The sequence below is a fragment of the Antedon mediterranea genome, chromosome 10 (genome assembly GCF_964355755.1).
Source record: "Antedon mediterranea chromosome 10, ecAntMedi1.1, whole genome shotgun sequence".
Lineage (NCBI taxonomy): Eukaryota > Metazoa > Echinodermata > Crinoidea > Comatulida > Antedonidae > Antedon > Antedon mediterranea.
The window spans coordinates 12,846,319-12,863,542 of record NC_092679.1 but is presented as its reverse complement, the minus strand read 5'-3'; the positions used below and the strand labels follow the sequence as shown (position 1 = coordinate 12,863,542).

The 17,224-nt window shown below is 33.4% G+C and overlaps 2 protein-coding genes across 2 annotated transcripts in view; one reads left to right on the top strand and one right to left on the bottom strand.

Moving 5' to 3' along the window:
* Positions 1-16,731, top strand: part of LOC140061242 (uncharacterized) — a 98,743-nt gene extending 82,012 nt beyond the window's left edge. The window contains exon 15 of the mRNA XM_072107751.1: positions 14,901-16,731. Coding sequence (XP_071963852.1) covers positions 14,901-15,060 — 160 coding nt within the window. The 3' untranslated portion in view covers positions 15,061-16,731. The remainder of the gene's footprint in view (positions 1-14,900) is intronic.
* On the bottom strand, positions 5,244-11,287 carry LOC140060415 (ficolin-2-like). Its single transcript, XM_072106605.1, has 4 exons — positions 11,039-11,287; positions 7,930-8,066; positions 7,107-7,368; positions 5,244-6,248 (listed from the first exon to the last, which is right to left on the bottom strand). The coding sequence occupies exons 1-4, from the start codon at positions 11,202-11,204 to the stop codon at positions 5,983-5,985; spliced, it is 831 nt and encodes a 276-aa protein (XP_071962706.1). The 5' UTR covers positions 11,205-11,287; the 3' UTR covers positions 5,244-5,982.
* Positions 16,732-17,224: the final 493 nt, after the last annotated feature.

The window sequence follows — 17,224 nt, the reverse complement described above, 5'->3', positions numbered from 1 at the left end:
TATTCACTTTATATCGCATATATTATTTTTCCATTTAACACATATAACTACAATTCAAACAACTTAATCTAACTTGGCAGCATTTCTAAATGACAAATCTTCGTAATATTTCTTAAGAATTCTCCACTTTAACAACTCTAACATGGTTATCTAATCCAGGATAACAAGTATTCTACATGGCAATTGCAGTGGTGGCGCCAAGATCTTTCCGACGTGGGGCTAAATTCCCAGACGCGGGGCTGAATTCCCCGACGCAGGGCTAAATTCCCAGAAGGGTGGGCGTTGGGCTATGCGAGTGATGAAGGAATCACTAGGCTGGGGGGCCGCCAAGGGCCCCCGAAAGCTATGCGTTCTAGCGTAATTTGAAGCCGTTTTAATCAGATTTAGGGTAGCCATTATAGTATATCGTTAATAGAAGAGACGTAGGCTGGTTGCTGCCTAGGGGTTTGGAAATTATAAATGCGCGAGACACCCATGGGCTGCTAGGTCCCCGGAAATTGCAATTATACATAAGAAACAAAATTACAAGTCTACAGAGAACCAGCCCACCAAGGCTGGGATGGACCTAAGAACATTTAGAAAAATACAGTTAAATAGAGCTAAAACAAAAACAATTGAAAAATAGAGCTTATAGGTCCCCATACAATGCACTGACTGTATTATACTTCGAAATATGAAACGAAATGTATACCGGTAAGTACAGTATCTATGACCAGCTCGATAGTGGGGCTGAGCTAAGACAATTTAGAAAACTAGCTAGTGGCTCTTTTTGCCTTTGGCTCCCCAACGAGGGGGCTAGAGCCTTTGCAGCCTCCCACCGCTGGGCAATTGTCCTCTCACATTAAATCTATCTTTTACAATAACAATATCATTAACTTTAAAGTCATGAGTGTGATCTTTCCATTTTTTTTTATTCATTGTAGGTAGCCATTCTTTAACCCATCTATTCCAAAAATGTTTCATAAGTTTTTTCTAAGGTTAATTTTGCTATTATCCTTGCCTAATATTGCAATCATTGATTTTTTTGGATGATTTAATTAGACTTTCTTTAGACATGTGCAATGTGGATTTAAAGGTGGATTAAAACTCCATCCAATTCCTTCATGAGTCATATAGTTTTTAATTTTACTAAAATCCAACATTTCCATTACTTTACTTAATTCCCTTTTACCCCCAACAAAATTTGTACCATTGTCTGCTGGGGCGGATCCAGACATTTTTGAGAGGGGGGGTCCGCCGATAAAAAGGGCACATCAGATATTGAGTATTTGAGCCACAGCCCCCCCATGGTGGGGGTTGTGGCGAAGCGAATTTTGTTACAGGACACACTTAGATGGCCGGAAATGGCACTCTCGCACGCAAAATCCATGATAAATGGCACCTTTCTAGTTCGCCGGAAATGACACTTTATTAGCAGGGATAACGATGCAAAATTAAATGTTTTTATTTTTCAACCAATTTAAACATTATCTGTTGGTATTTTGTTTCAATATTCCAATAAAGAAAGAATTACGAAAATCTGACTTGTAGTTTTCGAAATATAGGGTCCGAAAACATTGCCGAAAATGATCGTTTTTAGCCACGAACGTTGTAAACAAATTGCGCCATTTTTCGCTAAAATAATTACATATAATTACGTTTTATAGTAATTTCTTTTATATATCAACATTGGAAATATCAATAAAATATGTTATTAAATGTTTATAAAATATATAGAGTTGTTTATTTAACGGAATTCGTACAAATTCATTGCTCTAAATTTGTGTAGTACCGTTCAGTACAGAGAGATTACGTGACTTCTTGGTACACGCGAGAGAAAACATTCCGCTGTGGGTGATTCGCGTCCACCAATCAAATAGCCAGAATCCAAAATCATTCAACTTAACCGTGAGCTCTGCCGATCGCGGGAAAGCTCAGCTTTGATTGGCTTACGATGACATCATATCACAAAATGGTGGTTTTGTAGTTGAGCCTCACGTAATTTTCACAAATATTGTTTCAAAAATGAAAGATTTGAATAATAAAGGCTTCATATCGAGAAAAAAACATTTTTTTTGGGACTTATAATAAATATTTCTCAGAGAAAAAAGCACATGGCTTGTAGAACTATATTATCTTGGCGTAGGAAGACAAACAAATCCCAGGTCATGAGAGGCTCAACTACAAAAACAAGGTTGAATAGTATAGTGTAAGGAACGTTCGATGATTTTTGAGTAAACAATCTACCGCGTATGGTCGTACGCGGTAGATAGTACGATATTTTAACTACATTTTTTACATGTTTGGTTGGATGTAATGGAAATAAAAAATAGTTGATCTGATGGAATGATATGTAAATAAACAAATACTCAAAAGAATTATGTTTACAGTTCAATTATTTTCAGAATAATAATACATAAAAATGTGTTTACCAATGGACAAATAATCGCGTCAATGACAGAGCGCGCATGGTAACGTACGCGGAGTTGAATCGTAAAAAGTTTACATGCGCCCTCTGTAGTAAGCGAAACGATCTATTTTTAGAAGTTTAAGTAGATCATCACGCGTCACCACCTCTCACAATGCTCTTTGATCGGCCGCCGTAACTTAACATCGCGCTCATTGTGATAAATTTTTGTTTTTATTTTTGGGGTTAGTGTAGCTTACTCTGTGCATACTAATATACACACAAATATGTCACACGAATAAAATATTGAACCTCTAAAAAAAGAGCACCCTTAAAATTTAGGGGGGGTCCGGACCCCGTGGACCCCCCCCCCCCCCCCTCTGGATCCGCCCCAGGAGTGCCAGAGTCACCAGCAGAGACAGTTGGAAACTTCTTCCTAGCATTCTTTTCTACCTTCACAGTCACCAAACTACCTGTCTAATATATAAGCCGGGAGTCGTGTCTTAATATCAGAAAGCCGTAATCAATTTATGGAAGGTAGCCCCAGTCATCTCTATTTATGTATCATTTTCAGCTGGGAGTTTCCTAGCAGTCAAGTGGGCTACATAAATGGTTGATTCTAAATTAGCATTTGTAAGCACTTTGTGTAATACAAATCTATTATACAAACAGTACAATCCGTAAAACATGGAAATCATTATTAGATTAAACAATTAACATATTAATAAATAAATATAAATATATAGTATGTGTCATTCAATATAATTTTTAATAAAGCATGACTGTATTTGAAGTACAAATTTGGTAAAATTTAATTTTAAACAACAAAATTGAAATATGAAGGCATTTTAATAAAACATACATAATTATTTCAACATGTATGTAATATACAAACTTATGATGGTTATCTATATGCTAAGTAAACGTACTAAAACCAAACATCTATCGATTAATCAATATTGATAAGATTTTTTTGGGGGTGTTTAGGAAACTGATTCATGAAACCTAAAAGCTACCAATACCATAACAAAACACATATAACTGCATTCCATTTATTCGACCGTAACTCAATAGTACATAACTCACAGGTGTTCTCAGTTATGCGAGCATCTAAGGGCCTGTTCAGACCTACGAAGTTATGCTTTTGTAGGGTTACGTGGCATAAATAGGTCTGAGCCAGAAAAAGACACTTATCTTTCGTTCGTTACAACAGTTCAAGTTACAAGATTAGTGAACGACGCTTATGATATGAAAGTCATGCATTAACAATTTTGACCTATAGTATAACTAATCAAATTTTCTCCTGCGTACCAGATGTTTGCCCAAACCGGTGACACTTACGAAATAAATTAATGTCATGGTGCAGTGACAATTACCTTAAGATAAATTTTAGAAAAACTAAAGAAATTATATGGGATTTAAATAAAAAAGAAAATGAAAAAAGTTATCTGATAGTTAATGATCAGACAATTGAACATGTTCATATGGAACAAAATATCTTGGTACACATATTGATGATCAACTCAGCTTTGAAAAAAATACGGCCGAGATAATTAAAAAAGGTCACCAAAGGTTATATTTCCTCAGAAAGCTAAATAAATTTAATGTTAGCTGTTGTACTTGGAAATTATTCTATGAAACAGTTATTCAATTAGTATTAGTTATCTCTTTCATTGCCTGATTGATTAATTTGAATGAAACACACAAGAAATTTAGGTCTCATTAAATTACTAAGATAGCATCAAATATAGTTGGTTGTATTAATGATTTAAAATATTTTTATGAAAACAGGTCCTAAGTAAATTAAGTAAAATTTTTGAAGATAAGAAACATCCATTACATACAAGATTTTATAAGAACAAGTTAGGCCGGCTACAGGCTCCTAGAGCTGATACGTCAGGAAACCGACTGTCATTTTTACCAAGCCATGCATATTTTTAACAACTCAAAGATTGTTAGATCATATTATATAACACCTAAAGAAATTCCTGTCATTTGATTGTTGGACGGTTGTGGGTCACATGGCGTGCAATAGTACGCACTATTAAACGATTGTTTAATATTAGTTTTTTTTGTGTACAAAAAAAAAATCTGTTCGCTTTGGGAAAATATTTTTGTTGTACTATTGCTTTTGAAATATAACAGCGCCACCTATTTTTTACTTTCGTTGCAAATGTTATTATGACATGGTGATGAAAGTACCATTTTTGGAAAGGGTATGTACTAATTTAGATCAAAAAGGCATTTAAAGTAACTTTAGATCATTTGTAGGATTTTGATCGCTTAATGGAAACATCTCTACAAGACGTGGAATCGTTGGAAAACACATAATTTAGCCTAGATGAGTTCCAGTTGCCTGTCAAAGTTTCGTATTGCTGTCTTTCAGCCTAGGTCTAGCTAGGCCTAGTAGGCGGGTGTCACAAAACCTAAGATCACAAAAGCTAAGACCCCCTAAGACCTAATATCACGATAGATCAGTTATCTTGAAATTCTTTATAATAGAAAATAATTAAAAATAATGCCATCTGGCTATACAAATGCTATGAGCTTACAAAGATAGGTGGCAGCAAGTAACTTTTTGAATACAGAATATGAAAAAACTCGAGATTCGAACACATGTTTGATTATATTAAAAGAGAATGCAATCAACTGGTTTATAGTTCAGAAATTTATTATAAAACAGGGTAATTATGGGGATTACCCTCGGGTATACACTACAACTTCCCTTCCCCACCCATTGACTACCTTTTTAATAATATTTAATATCAAACGTATATCAAAACATTAACACCAATGCTGTTCGTCACAAATCTCAAACTATATTAAATAGAAAATACAAACAAACATAGGAAACAACTTGCACATTAAACTTGATTTATTTTGTTTCTGCAGTATTACATTTCCACACTTATTTTCTATTTTTATTCTGCATTTGCTGTTTTGTGTCATCTATTAATTATAGGTTCTAACAAATTAAAAAATAAAATTTATTCATAGTGAAGACACTTTCCCTGCAATTCTTGATGTTTCAAATCAACAGAAATATCAATCTGTACACAATGGATGCTAGTATTTATAGCGGGCTGCTTTTTCAGATTTTTGTAACCGTTTAAAGATGAAAACATATATTTCAATAGGCCAACATAGTATTTAATTTTACATAAATTTCAGTTTGTGACCTTAAATTTTTTTTAAACCATTCTATACAAATTTTAACCATTTTAAATCATAGTTTTTGTTTTACGTCTTGGATTTTTATTTTTAATTTCTTCTTTTATAATTTGTGTATGGAATCTGTGCAATTTGTTTTTCCGTGTTGAAATAGAATTAAGTATTTTACTTTTTTGGGTTATCCTTTTAACTTGATCGAGTCTTACTGTTGTACTGATTTTATAATTGTTTTATATGTTTATATTGTATGTATCTGTGTGACTCTGGTTACTAAAGTAAATCAATCAATCAATTATATTACATGGAAAAACGTAGGGAAAGTGTCTTTGAATTTTATTGGTTTTCAAATTAACTATTATACACTGAGTTTAACTCACAAAACAAAAGATAGCGAAAGTTATCAACTTCACTATATCATGCTACCATTAAGCTTTTACTGTTGTAATAATTCCACGTATTTTCATCTCAGTCGTTTTCAAGGAATAGTAGTAACCTTTCAAATCTTTCCACACCACACCTGTTGCATACTGATCAGTTGTACCACCCAAGTACAATCCATTCAGATTTGAATCATGACAGGCCTCATACCACCAAGCTCCTTTGAATCTTCCAGCACATGATGAAGTAAAGGTGTCATGAACTTGGTCAAATGTTGAAAACTCTTGATTGTTTTGACGTGTCAATGAATCACCTAAAATTAAGCATGCAATACAATCTATTTATATCAATTTTCCATAAGGCCAAATTTTTTACCATCATTGGATTGAATACTAATGAAATCCTGCTTAATTTGAGTAAGAATAAGCGAGATGCGCGTAAATGAATGTGAAAGGTAACTACGTCATATGATGATGTCACAATGTTCAGTTAGTCATATTGATGCATGATCCGATATCTATAACTCATCACCTTCCAGAATATGTAATAAAAATTAATTTCACTGTTTATTTTAGGAAGTATGACTGTTTAAAAAAAAATCATTTTCACAATTTTTTACATAAATTTCAGTTTGTGACCTTAAATTTTTTTTAAACCATTTTATACAAATTTTAACCATTTTAAATCATAGTTTTTTTTACGTCTTGGATTTTGATTTTTCATTTCTTCTTTTATAATTTGTGTATGGAACCTGTGCAATTTGTTTTTCCATGTTCAAATAGAATTAAGTATTTACTTTATGGGTTATCCTTTTAACTCGAGTCTTGCTGTTGTACTGAAGAAAATAAAATGTTGGTGTGCTGTCTATTTTGTGTCTAAAGTATCTATACTGGTATACACTATATACTGTATACATACTACATACAGTGTAGCATAGGTGAAATTACGGAACCTGCCTTTTATTCCAACTTTTAACATGATGACGTCATCAAAATGAAATATGATTTTGTGAGACAGTTTTATTTCAACATAGGTGGTGCTATACTATTATTTAGAAATATCAGAGAAATACTATTACCAGACAGACATAATGCTGACATTACAATATTTAAATTGTTATAGAAACAGCATGTACTGTAGAAGAGTTAAACGTGTGAAAACAAGTCCTTACCTGCATTACCACTGTAGTTACCACATATCAGTTTGTAGTTGCTTTCCTCATCACCGATTCGGAAGTTGTCGTAGTGAGCGTAGGCCGATCCTTCTTCAAAGGTGGACATGTCCACTCTTAATTCAAAGTGACCATCAGATGTAAGGCGATGAATGTTATCATTACCAAGCCAATGCTCACTATTAACATTCCCAAACCCTTCCTTGTATGTTGCCCAATTTCTATAGAAATTCATTGATCCATCTTCTCGTCTTTGAAAAACCTTTACAAATATAATTGAAAGAAATTAGTGAGTTTTAGATCTGTGACAATTAAAGTCATATTCATAATGGTTACCTAATGAGTACCTACAAGTTGACATTTTGTTGTTGCAAGAATTTTGGAAGATCGAGATATACATTGACTATTAATACAGGTAAAAGAAATGTGTTGCTAAAATGTTTTTTTTGTTCAAACTAGACTTTCTTAAATCATTGTTCAGTTCCTCCAGTCCAGCGGAGTTTTTAACTTCCTAAATTTCATAGTCTTGATATGTGTCCATATAGTAAATAACAAATTAATCTGTAAACTACAGAAAATCATTCTGCACATGCTCAGAAACATGTGCGCATGTGCAAAATGAGTTTCTGTAGTTTCTTAGTGAATTTTGAGAATTAAAGGCACTGTGTTTTAATGCTCATACAATTATGGAAAACTATTACGGGTATTATAATATTTTGGTTTTAATATTTTTGTAGTATTATCTTCATTTCAGCACATCAATAATTGGGCAACATTTTTGTAGAATTACCAACATTTAATGAAATGTAATATTAGGCCTTACTGTCCATCCACCGCCATCAGTGTCCATATCGCAGTAAACTCTGAATGGTTCACCTCCATCATGAATATTGATCATATAAGCACCACTTGTTGCTTCACTGTTGCGTTCAAGTAAGTCAGTGCAATCTCGTGGATAATCTTAAAAGAGATGTATTCACATAAGTAAAATAAATTGTAATTAAAAATTTACAGTAAACTCAATCTAAAGTCTCATTTCCACTTGCTCTCATGTCAACTTGTTCCCAAAACTAATTCCTAACATGATGTGGTCTACTTTTTTCATTTTTAATTTATGTGTGTGAAGACTACAATACCATATTTTCTGGAGTACAGGTCGACCCTAAATATTGACGTAAAAAAACATTTGACAATCATAAATATATTAATCAATTAGTTTAATCATGCACTTTCAAAAAAATTGCCAGATGTGAACAGCTCTGTGAAATGGCCTTATAAGCCTATTTGCAAGAGTGATTGCCCATTCTAATGTGGAAAGCTTTTAAAAAAGTAAGCTACATCATGGGAACTCAGAAAGAGTGCAATGAGCAACTCTCGCAAGTGTTTTCGTTGTTGTTCCTTAATTTACCTCCTATCAAAGAATATAAACCTGAAGCTCTCAATGACTATAGGCCCATTGCCATAACTGCTGTACCTATAAAATGTTTCGAAAAATTAATTAAGAATGTGATTTTAAGTGAGACTGAGAGTCTTTTGTATCCCTGTCAATTTGCCTACCATTCCAAAAGGGGTGTAGAAGATGCAGTTACAACTTTATTACATAAAATACTTGGTCATGTTGACAGCCCAAATTCGTATGCCAGAGTTTTATTCTTAGATTTTTCATCTGCTTTTAACACTTTGCAACCTCATATTTTAATGGAGAAAATGAATGTCTTGGGTATAAATCCAGCTACTATTTTATGGATCAATGATTTTTTAAAAGATAGGGAACAATTCGTTTGTTTTAATGATAATATTTCAGAAAAACTTATGTGCAATACTGGTGCACCACAAGGTTGTGTTTTATCTCCTATTTTATTTTCTTTATATACTAATGATTTTAAATGTTCAGATGATCTAGTTTTAACCAAATGCTTTACTGTGAAATACGCTGATGACACCGGTCTAGTTGGCCTGATAAAACATGATGACCCTAAGTCATATTTCAGGGCCGTAGCCAGGATTTGTCAAGGGGGGGTTCGGACATTGGGTCCGGACATTGGGTCACCCCCCCCCCCCCCACTCACCGAATTTTGTTAAATGACACCCACCCCTAGATGGCCGGAAAAGACACTCTAATGCAGCGATCGTACTTGGACTCGTGGACTATTTAAACGATAACATTGTTGCCGTATGTTAGATGCGCGTGCTCTGTGCGGAACCGCCGATTGTTTGATCATTTACTCGGTATTTCATTTTGCGTTCAAGTTCAATGCGAACGTACGTCTAGGAGAAGCCCCGAAAAAAGCACACTGGGTGAAGGCAAATGCAATTCTTATTATAGCTCTATCTATAATATTTATTTACAGCAATTTGTTGAGGAAATTAATTATGCCAATGTAAATAGGTGATATTGATACATTTGAGTACGTATCGGCTGGTGGTCTAGAAAAAAATAATCGGATGCCATAATGTGAACTACAGTACATGATACCATAGATATTATAGTGTAAAATATTAATATTCACTATAATCCTCTATGATACATTACACTTCATAGCCACACATACATACTGATGTATGTCGGAAGGCTATATACTTTATGCATGCTGTCTGACTGCCAGTGATCTAAACAATTGGTACGCAGTTGTCTGGCGGTGTCCTTTGTACGAATCGTTCGTGCCCCAGCTCGCTGTGAGACGCGTCAATATCATGTTACATGCAGGGACCAAACATTTATTTTTCAGGTTAAAATCGGCAATTCATTTGCAACTCTTAGAAATTTTCGAACAACTTTTTGTACTGTGGGGCACGTATTTGGACGATTTTCGGAGATGAGGGTGAGGTATTGGGCATGTCGGGGATGGGGGTTCGCAGTCGGTTAAGGGGGGTTCGCTGTAAAGGGGGGGTTCGCCCGAACCATAAAAACCCCCCCTGGCTACGGGCCTGTATTTTGATGTCAGTTATTTTTCTACTTGGTGTTCTAATAACTATCTAAAATTAAATGTTAACAAGACTAAAGAAATGATCATTGATTTTAGAAAAGGTAACAAAACACATGATAAGCTACAGTATGTATATTAAACGATGAAGTGGAGGTTGTTAATAACTTTAAGTATTTAGGCACAGTAATCGATGATAAACTTAATTGGAAGGAAAACACTAAGTTAGTTACCACAAATTGTTATAAACGACTACTTTTTGAGAAGATTGAAGAAATTTCATGTGTGCAATAGGATCTTGACTTTATTTTATGAATCTGTTATTTTATCTGTTTTAACTTTAATGCAATAGTTTGGTTCAACAATCTAAACCAGCAATGCATGAAAAAAGTACAAAGAATAAGTAAATCTGCCAAAAAGATAATAGGAAACGATATTAAGAAATCAGATGAAATTGTTAACAACGCACTTACAAATAAACTTAAAGTTATTATGTCAGATGTTAGCCACCCCCTTAACCAGTACATTACGTTAAGCCGGTCTGGGCGCATTACATATCCTCGCTGGAACACTGAACGCCTACGTAGATCCTTTCTCCCATCTGCTATGAGGCATTTTAATTTAAGGTGGAAACGATAACTGCAATAATTATTTTAAATCTGTATTTTTAACTCAATTTGTACTTTTCGTGTCCTCTTTTAACTTTTTTATATAACATCTTGTTCTCTGTTTTATGTGATTTTATTCTTTTATACTGTTTGTGCGACAATGTTTTTAGAAAATTTTGTGTACTTTCAGCCAAAGTTTCAAGCCATTTATGAGTTTGACAATAAAGTTTATTGAATATTGAATTGAATTGGGACATTGCAAAAATAGGCCTAATGTATGATGCTTAATTCACTCTTCTACCTTGCCTACATTTTGATATGCATGCAATTATGGCAATCTAAAATGCCATCATAAATACAAAGCATTTTGTTCACATACATCAACAATTAAAATAACTACCTTTTAATACTTGAGTGTCTTGAAAAGCGCTTCCTTCGTCACCACATTCTTTTTTAATAACAACAAGTATGTTAGAAACACCATCCTGTTCTTCAGTTTCTACAACACAGCTGTCTGAGAGGGTTAATGCCACCATCAGTGACACAAGGAACCATCTTGCCAGCATCTTTCTGCCTTTACAAACTATGTCAGGTTGATATAGTTAAGCTAGTGGTTGTGTCTCATCAGAACACTAACAAAATTATGGATTGTAGCTCCAAAGTCATGTGTATTTATATAATCATTTTGGAATGGGCGATTGCAGTTTAGAGTATCTCAAAATTCTCATTTTAGCATTTTACTGTTTCTTTTTCATCATAATAATAATTTCTAAAAATTTATAATACTTAAAATAAATTTTAAATACATTTTCATTTCTTCCATTAGTTTTTTTAATATTTTTTGATAACATTTTTCTTTATTAAAATATAGAAAATACCTTATATATATTGAATCGAATATTCCAATCAACCCATGTCCATGTTACCATATTTGGTGGCCATAAAGCAACTTATAATTTTCCATGATTGACAGATAATATTGTTACTCTTTCTTAGAATTTCAAATTTGGAGGTTTATACAGGAAACAAATAAATGTACACAATGGAAGAGGGGAAGCAATAAGTAACTGGAATCTACTTATTTACACTGTTTAATATTTTGTGGGAATACAAAAAATTTCTTGGCAACAGAAAGGCCCTGTTTCTGCTGCCAAGAAAATACCGTATTTTATACGGTATTGTTTGAATACCGTATTTATACCGTATTTTCCCCACAAAATTTGTGGATAAAATACGGTATTTACAAATTTATACCATATTTTTTGGTACCCTTTTCTGCTGCCAATAAAAAATACAGTATTTTTTTTTACCTGCGACATGAGGTCAACATTGTGTTTTTATTTTCTGTCGCTGTCAGCTGTTTTACACACGTGTATAGATATAGCCTATATTCGGAGCGAATACGTCACAGTATTTACTATATAAATCTGTGTGGGGGAGGGGAAGCTAAAATGTCCGGCCAACTAAAAGATAATAAAAGCGACAACCACATTTATAAAGACATTTCTAAAAAAATAAAGCAGGAGTACGAGCAAGTATAAACTCAAAGCTGAAGAGCCTGCAAAAGCAGTACAACATTGCAAAAGACAATAACTCGGGGAGAGAACAAATTACTTGTCTTCATTACAATGTTTTCTGTGCTCTCACAACATCTCCATCACTAGGGCTAGGCTGTTAAAGTGAGGCGTAAAACTTCCTTTATTGCGACTTTTAATTATCGATTTAATAAATGAATGGCAATGTGGGTAAAAAGGATGAAATTTAACACGACCACCCAAGAAGTATTGTTAGCAGGAACTGGGTACTAAAAAATATGGTATAAAAAATACCGTGTTTTATACCGTATTTTGAGCAGTTGCAGCAGAAACAGGCCCAAAGACATTCTTAAAATAAGGAAATCACCCACCTGGGTGTTGGACATCAATAACCAGTTATTCAATTGACCTGGAGTTAATTGTGTAATTGCCTTATGGGATGTTCAGACTCGCAACGTTAAGGTAGCGTTATGTAAGTGGCATACATATGTTTGTGTCTGAACCGCGGATTAGCGTTAGGTGGCTGATCACGCCGATCATCACTAAACCTAGCAAGGGGGTGGGGGTAGATTTATTATTGCTAATCCAGTGATTTCTCAGTGATTTTAGCCGTAACCAATGAAAAGGCTATGATTAGTAGGCAGGCCAAAATTATACCTAGGTTAATTATGACAGCAAAATAGCTAAACGTTAAATACATATTTTCATTTTTTCACTTGGTGTTGCCAATATATTCTAAATTAATCAGATAATTGTCTGTGTAATAATTATGTTTGAAATTATTTTAAAGTAGTAAAAACACAAATCAAATGAAATAAAAATAACAAAAAACAACTTTACGATGTAAACTGTCATGCGTTTGTCATGAATGTATACATACTTAGACCTGATCAGAGTGTTTTAAACGCAAGGCATTGGAATGTATTGACTTTTAATGCCATGGATAACCTACAACTATAACAAACCTCTGTTGAGTATGAAAATAATCTTTGGGACGGTTAGTGCCAATCTTTAGTTGTCTGTCTATTTTATTATTAAACAACAAAAATGAAGCTTTTTTGATGAACATTGCATGTTCACTTTGATTTTGTCTTTGCTTTTTCCTCTTTGCCTAAATAATGCACAAGTCTGAGTGTGTTAGTGGAGATGTAGCGCACTTGAGGGTATTTACAATGTTGCATAACATTGTGAATACCCGAAATAGCGCACACCTAGCTAGCCTACTGCGGCCTAGCAAAACAGTCGAGTAGTATAGAGGATATAGACAAGATATTCTATACATTGGTGTGTTTTTTTTTTTTAAATGGGACCACGGTGCAGGACCTGCTGTACTCGTAAATCGTGCAGCAAGTCTATAGCGTGATCGGTATGATTACATGCAGAGTGCTGTTATGCTTTTTTTCTGTGCACTTTTTGCACTCCAGTACAAACAAAGAGTGCACACATGACTCATTTCATCGCGTCTGATTGGCTACATAAAAAGAAAGAATAACCAGGGCATGCTGTTCTTTCTTTATGGCTTTTTGTACCTTTTTCATAACAATTTCTAAATTTTATTACTTAAAATAAAGGTTAACTACATTTTTAATTGTTCTACTGACTTTTCAGAGTATGTTAGTAACATTTTTGGGGATTAGAATGTCCCAAGAAAAATACCTATATACCTACTGATATTAAATCGATTCCATATGAACCCATGTCCATGTAACCATTTGGTGTCCATTTAAAGCAATATGGGAAAATATGTTGTGATCAACAGTTAATCTTTTTTAAATTTCAAATTGGGAAATACTTCCTTAAAGCTCGGGTACAGGCATGAATTTTTAAATATAATAACTGGTTAATTGTACATAAATCAAAAATTGTAACAGAAATCAAGACAAAAAAACATAAATTTCCCTTAAAATGGCAAAATTTTTCTATAAAAACCAGGAACACTTTTTTCATAACATGTCTGGTGACTCCCTAGAAGGTGAAAAAAGATGATGGATTTACGGTGGATAAATTTTGCTATAGCAATTATATTATAGCTATAGAAGTTATATTATCTATATTTAGTCATTTGATAACATTTTTACCACACCGTTTATTTTTCATAGTTTCTCTATTTACAACATTTGTGTACAAGAGATTTTACTGTGTAATTTGAACTATCCTCCCACTGATAAGAAAGTGCTTATTTTCAACAAGCTCCTGTAACACAAATAAAATCCCCAAAATTATGAAACATGGAGGAACTATAGATTGATAATTATTTGAATGTATGATCAATAGAAATTTTTTGCCCGCACCTGGCCTTTAAAATAAGGTGAAGACACAATGGAAGAGGTCGTGGGAATGAAAGTACTGAATCAATTTATGTGCTCTAAGCATGGTGTCAAAGCGTCAGTTTCAGGCTGCTGCAAGCAGAACAACCAGTTTTGATAAGCATGTGAATACATTAACCCCAATTTTCTATTCTATTGACAGTTGCTGACCATCTGAGATACTTTCAGAATAAACTGAAATCTAGGGACATCAAAATGTGATCTTTTGCACATGGTAGCATACAGTACACTTTCTCAATACTCAATATTATTTAACTAATCACAATTATGAATATATAAAAATTACTTGTTAAGTTTAGGTCTTTGCATCATTACCACTACCGTTTGACATTTAATTGATAACATTTTTGTTCCTTAATATCTACGGTATAATGTCAAATTTTTTAATTTTTTTTTTAAGGGGCCAGACAAACAAAGTTGTGCACATTGCCGAGGCCAAAGGTGATGAGCCACCGATGAAAGAGAGTGCAGATGAAGTATTTAGCACACAGGCAATTCAACCTAGTATGCTAGGCTCTACTTACCAGGATGAGAATGGAGATCCATGCAGTACAGTGTAAGAAGGAGGTAATAAGTTTAACCAAACAGTACAGAGTTAAAAACAGATAATTATGAAGATGAAAACATCATTTCGTTAATTGGGTTTCTTGTCTTCTTTCATGATGAGAGGTGATAATCTCCCATGTGTGTGGAGTTTTTTTAACGGCAGTTTAGGGTGTTTTTTTAACGGCAGTTTAGGGTGTTTTTTTAACGGCAGTTTAGGGTGTTTTTGAAGAAAAATATAGATACTGATGAAGATACACAGACAAAATAGTCAATAATCAATTAATAGAGCCAAACTTGTGTATTTTCATGTATTAGTTTATATTTTTAGTTTCTAATACATATTTTAAGGCCATTCTTGTAAAATTCCTGGATAAGAAATTTAATGTTGTTCCTACTTGACTCATCAGTAAAGCGTGGTTCCCACTAGCGACGCAACGCAAGGACGTAACGCAACGCAAGTGAATTGACCAATCACAAGCGATGGCTTATTCGCTTGTGATTGCTAACTGTCTATAACTTCGCTTGTCATTGGTTAAAACGATTGCGTTGCGTTTACGTCCTTGCGTTACGTTCTAGTGGGAACCAAGCTTAAGAGAACACTAAAACTGTGTTAGGACTTGAATACTGTGGTATTGAAATTGCCTGCATGGTTTTTAAAGTTTGGATCCAACTGGTATGTATGGCCAACACAAAAAAATGTGTAGCTTTTGATGGTCAATGTGTTTATGTACATAACTTTGTACACCTTTTTAAAGTAGTATTCATTGGTGCTATACTTGTTTTACTTGTATTTTAGCTGCGTCTGCAGATTTAATGTAAACAATAATATAGATTTTTGTATGAATTATTACAGTATTGATCTTCATGTCTTTCCAATAATTAAGTGTCAAAGTTGCATTTTTGTAGATTAAGTGATATGATTGGAACACTTTTCTGATATAACGTTGTATCCATTTTAAAATGTTAATTAGCATTTTCAATCATTTGCATTTTAAGAATATGTAATAATAATGAGTAATTATTTAGTTGTGACAGGATCACCCAATTCTTTTAAAACTTGTATTATTGGGGCCTGATCGTTAGTATTTTTCATTCAAAATAAACAATGTACACAAACCTGGTATACAGTATCCACTGTTTACTGAACTATAAAGAATAGAAATAAAATTTAATTGGCGGCTGAAGCTCAAATTTTCGTGGAATGTTCTTTTTAAAATTTCAAACTGATCTGAAATAACAGTACTGCAAGGACATGGCTCTGTATTTTTAAAAATCTTACAAATTCCCTATATTGTTTGTAACTGAATCTGCTATAAAAAGGACATCTTTTCAATGTACTTTATCGAAACAAGACATTTTGGCAGGTTTTGGCGGTTGTTTGGTACAATATTGAAAAAGGTATATTTAGTGTATATCATAAATCGGATTAAATCAGTTGACCGTGTGCAGGCAGGGAAAGTTGACCATGGGTGTTATTTGGAACTTTTCTATTTAAATATGTCAAGCGATACCCAACGACGTCATTTTTATGATTTGCACATGTGCAAGTTATTCATTTCAGTTGATTACACAAACTGTGAATTAACAATTTTTTAGTGGTTATTTTAAAGATGTATTGTCCCCCTGAAAAAATAATTATTTAAATTTTTGTTGTTGAATATGGCATTTTAATGTCACATAATAGTTATCCATTTTCACAAAAAAATTAGATTGGAAAAAAAAAATTTTTTACTTGAAAAAACTAATTTAAAGCAAAAAATTGGCTGCCAGCCAATGGATTTTTGGTTGAATTTAACCATTTATTTTGTCATTTTATAAGGGAAAACATTATTTTTCTTTCGTTTTTTGCTACGGAAGTGAATAACTTTATCAAAACTGCAAAATAACCTATTCAAAGTCTGATTTTATTAATCTTCATTTTTCATGTTTTTGGGGCACAATACATCTTTAAAGAAAGATTTTAATAATACAAGTTAGGACCCTTGTCTTGTCACTATGACACCTTATTTTGCACTAAAAATAAAACGGTTTTATTTCATTAGTGATTATTTGTGGTTGTTTTTATGTAATGATGTCATTATTATCCACATAGTCAAATGTTTGCGCCATTCAGTGACCTTTTGAATGAGGTCAAATTTGGATCATGATTGTGTGTGATTATGCTTTTAAAACCGTTTG